General features: G+C 34.0%; 1 protein-coding gene across 1 annotated transcript; it reads left to right on the top strand.

The window, feature by feature from the left end:
* Positions 1-1,913: 1,913 nt before the first annotated feature.
* Positions 1,914-4,156, top strand: LOC149406797 (protein ORANGE-LIKE, chloroplastic-like). Its single transcript, XM_089608853.1, has 8 exons — positions 1,914-2,224; positions 2,672-2,789; positions 2,865-2,984; positions 3,083-3,169; positions 3,261-3,337; positions 3,457-3,584; positions 3,693-3,826; positions 3,939-4,156. The coding sequence occupies exons 1-8, from the start codon at positions 2,019-2,021 to the stop codon at positions 4,014-4,016; spliced, it is 948 nt and encodes a 315-aa protein (XP_089464979.1). The 5' UTR covers positions 1,914-2,018; the 3' UTR covers positions 4,017-4,156.

The raw sequence follows: 4,156 nt of genomic DNA, 5'->3' as shown, positions 1-4,156 counted from the left end.
TCAGTTAAGGAAAAGAAAGATCACGGCAATTCACACCACCCACGTCGAGTTCCCGAAGGTCTCCACCACAGTCGTAATGCCACGAGATATCCCCGACCCATTACGATCCATTCGGAACCATAAGAGATTCGATGCCTGCAACCCAAGATCGATACACGTCGCAAGCTCGCACCCCAACACGTGTGTCATGAATGTTGATAAAAAAACGCATTAACATTCGTAATGGTTTTTTCATGATTTCAGTATAATAAAGTACATTAACTTGAAATTCAATTTAAACAAAAGAAGTAAAAAAAAAAGAAAGAAAGAGTTTTGGTTGTGAAGCCATAAAAGGACAAAATAACAAAACAATGCTGAATTTTAATAGATGACGATAAACTACGAGATTTAAAACATCGATGAAAATTTGAATCGAAAATATAATATATGATTAGTGGGTTCATAATTATAAATAATAGTTAATAAACATGATAAATTTGTTAATATATGTAAATAGCAGTTAATAGCTTTTATGAACAAGATATTTATGAAATTGATGAAGAAAAAAATATAAAAAATTAGAATAATTTGAAACGATTTTTTTTTTTTTTTTTTTTTTTAAGAATCAACATAAATAATGATAGTTATTTCATGGTTGGCATTCATTGTCTCGATTTATGGGATTAATATTAGTGGTAGTTACTTGATTTAATTTAAGTGATAAAATATGGGCATGTGGGCGGGAAAAATGAACGGGATAAACGAATTAATTTGACTTTGTAGATAAAATATAGTGATTATTTACTTAAAATTTATAAAAAACTGTCTATATAATAAAATTGTGTTTTTATATGTTTATATATGTAGAGAGCTAAATGTTACTTGATATTGACTATTTAAAAAAAAAAAAAAAACTAAATCAATGCCAAAGAATTTAGATTTTAAGTGCATTTTTTTATATAAGTTATACCGATCAATATTAAAAACAAGTTATTTTAGTTTATATATGTATTTTAAATTGTTTAGCCATTAAATATTATTTGCAAAAATTAATTTGGTTTTTGAAAAATAACAAAAAGAATGATTAAACCCATAGTTTAGATTTAAAAGGGAAAATAACACATTTATACCCTGTGTTTTAGTGAAATGTCGAGTTTAATCCTCGGTTTTCAAAAATGTCGAGTTCATACCCTCTGTTTAACTAAAATGACGAAATTATACCATCTGTTTAACTAAAATGACGAAATTATACCTTAAAATGAATAACAGCGTCAGAAATCTTCTTTTCATTGATATTAACTCTTATATAAGAAAAACCAAATTAAATCTAAATCAGTGCCCTAACTTCCAAATTCTCAATTTTGAAATAAAAATAGCCTTAAATTGAAATTAAATAATAAAACTCATACCTTCTAAGAAATGACTTCATTCCGTGTTCGAATTGTAACTCTAAATCCTGGATTCTCTGTTCGAATATGCGATTTTGATGACTATCAACTATCGATGTGTACCCATTTGTCCCTTTCTGTGTTCTTCAAGATTAAGAGGCTGTTGTTTATTTTTTAGTTTTTAAATAAATTACATATATGACGCGAATGAATAAAAATAATTGGTGTTTATATATAAATATTATAGTCAACGTCAATGAAAAATCAATAAAAAGAATATTCGTGACACTGTTGTCTATTTCAGGGTATAATTTCGTCATTTTAGTTAAACAGATGGTATAATTTCATCATTTTAGTTAAACAAAGGGTATGAACTCGACATTTTTGAAAATCGAGGTTTAAACTCGACATTTCACTAAAACACATGGCATAAATATGTTATTTTCCCGATTTAGAATGACGTTTATAATTTATGGGTTTATTTGCGCCAAAAATCTTTTAATTTATTAATTTATTCAAAGAATGACGTTTCCAATGGGATTTGATAGATTTCCGATGGTGTTTTATTCCCAATGCTGTTCCAATTGGAGGTCGTTCCTTTAAAAACTCCCTAGAATTATGAAGAGTAGATAAAGAAACGAGTTACCATTCATGTCGATGGCGACTTTATCTCTCAACTGTCACCGTCTCTCTCCTCGGAATCTCGAACCTTCCGTCCCCGGAGCTCGGCGGGGCAGCTCTGCCCCACGCCGATCGCTGCTTTCTTCTCGGACCTTTTTTCGGAGACCGCGATTCTCTTGCTCTTCTTCTTCGTCTTCCAAGGAAGATTCCTCTCCGGCCAGCGATGGCTTCTCCAGGTTTTGTTCTCACATTTCGTTTTTCTTTTGCTTATGCGAATTTTGGCTTCCGATAAAGTTTCGGAAAAAGGATTTCCTGAACGAAGTTCGAGTTTGGAGTTTCTTTCTGTTGGAATGGAAATCCATTCTGTTTGGCAAAATTTTCATATTTTTTTTTTAGTTTTTTAGAGCGTCAATTTGGTTGCTGGACGTAAGAAATAGATTATTGATGGTTGTTTATGTGCGCTCTGCATGTAAATATACAGATTTGAGAGACAAGTCTTGTTTATAGTTGATTTTGAGTTTGTTATTTTCTGTTGATTTATCGACTTTGGACAATCTTTTACAGTGTTAAAGTGACAATTTGTTGTTCTGATCGGAATTTATAAGCTTTGAGACGTTTCTTGATCTATGCCCAGTCACTCGAATGGAAACTGGTTATGTGACAATTGAGTATTTCTATTTCAGTAACTTCTGCATCATCGAAGGACCAGAGACAGTTCAGGATTTTGTTCAAATGCAGTCACAGGAGATTCAGGACAATATCCGGAGTAGAAGGAATAAGATCTTTTTGCTCATGGAAGAGGTCAGATTATATCATCGTCCATGAGTTTTGCGATTGAAATCATGTTAAACCCTTTTTAAATTTTTAACTTTTCAGGTAAGGAGATTAAGAGTCCAACAAAGAATCAAAGGCTTAAAGAGCGATGCCGAGAACGGGTCGGAAGAGTCGGATGAGATGCCTCATATGCCCTCATCGATTCCTTTTCTACCTCCAGTGGTGAGTTTGATTAATAAAATGTTTTTTATCTCATGAATTTGGGATTTGTTTTTTTTTTTTTTTCGACTAATTCTCTGTGTTTGTGCATACTTTTGTAGACAAAAAGCACGCTGAGACAGCTTTACACGACTAGCTTATCGTTTATTTCTGGCATAATAGTCTTCGGAGGACTTATTGCACCAACAGTAAGTTCTTATATCCTATAAACTAAGTTTGTTTAGTGCTATAGTTTTGGATTTTTTTTTCTTGATCTGGGTATTCTTCGGATCATTACAGTTGGAACTGAAGCTCGGTTTAGGAGGTACCTCGTACGAAGACTTTATTCGCAGCTTACATTTGCCTTGGCAATTAAGGTACCTCTCAAGAAGACAATTGTTATGCTCTCTTTTGTGCCATGCGTAATGAGATCTCTGTTTCTCAATCATTATTATATGTGTTAATTTTTTTGAACTCGAATTATTGGCGAGTTCAGTCAAGTCGATCCCATCGTGGCGTCGTTTTCGGGCGGTGCAGTGGGTGTTATTTCATCCCTGATGCTGATCGAAGCCAACAACGTTGAGCAGCAAGAGAAGAAACGGTGTAAATACTGCCACGGAACCGGTATGATCTTTGAAAATTTTGTCTTCCATCGCAAGTTTCAACGCTTGCAATAAGAAGAAGAAAAAAAATTGTCGATTTTGCCATTTTTATGTGTGTTTGTTTGTACAGGCTACTTGGCGTGCGCTAGATGTTCGGGGAGCGGTTCGTGCATCAGAATAGAACCCATCTCGGCGTACAATCAGTCAACCAGACCTCGAACTTCCACGGTGGAGAGGTGTCTGAATTGCTCCGGCGCCGGAAGGGTATTATTATCGGAATCTCAAACCAAACCGCCTCGATCCATAACAAAATCTGTATCATATTGTGTGTTTTTACTTTAACAAATCTTTACTGCGTTTTGTGTAACTGTTTCAGGTGATGTGTCCGACCTGTCTTTGCACCGGGATGGTGATGGCGAGCGAGCACGACCCACGTTTTGACCCCTTTGATTAAGTTCTTGGCACTTTTTTTTTTTTTTTTTTTTTTTTTTCATTTTGCTTTGACATAATCAATGAACTCTTTGTTCTATGTTGAACCCTCATCTTCCTTTGATCTTCTCAATAATGGGATTGGTAATATATGCATATATATAT

Source organism: Urtica dioica, chromosome 1, assembly GCF_054948205.1.
Source record: "Urtica dioica subsp. dioica isolate 48M chromosome 1, U.dioica_male_clone48M_v1_H2, whole genome shotgun sequence".
Lineage (NCBI taxonomy): Eukaryota > Viridiplantae > Streptophyta > Magnoliopsida > Rosales > Urticaceae > Urtica > Urtica dioica.
The sequence above is the reverse complement of the archived record's forward strand: the minus strand, read 5'-3'. Positions and strand labels throughout refer to the sequence as shown.

What these genes read in the sequence shown, in the direction of transcription:
- LOC149406797 (XM_089608853.1), top strand. Translation starts at nt 2,019, where the DNA reads ATGTCGATGGCGACTTTATCTCTCAACTGTCACCGTCTCTCTCCTCGG. An exon ending in TCTTTTTGCTCATGGAAGAG is followed by an intron (nt 2,790 to 2,864) that starts GTCAGATTATAT and finishes TTAACTTTTCAG; the next exon opens with GTAAGGAGATTAAGAGTCCA. An exon ending in TTCCTTTTCTACCTCCAGTG is followed by an intron (nt 2,985 to 3,082) that starts GTGAGTTTGATT and finishes ATACTTTTGTAG; the next exon opens with ACAAAAAGCACGCTGAGACA.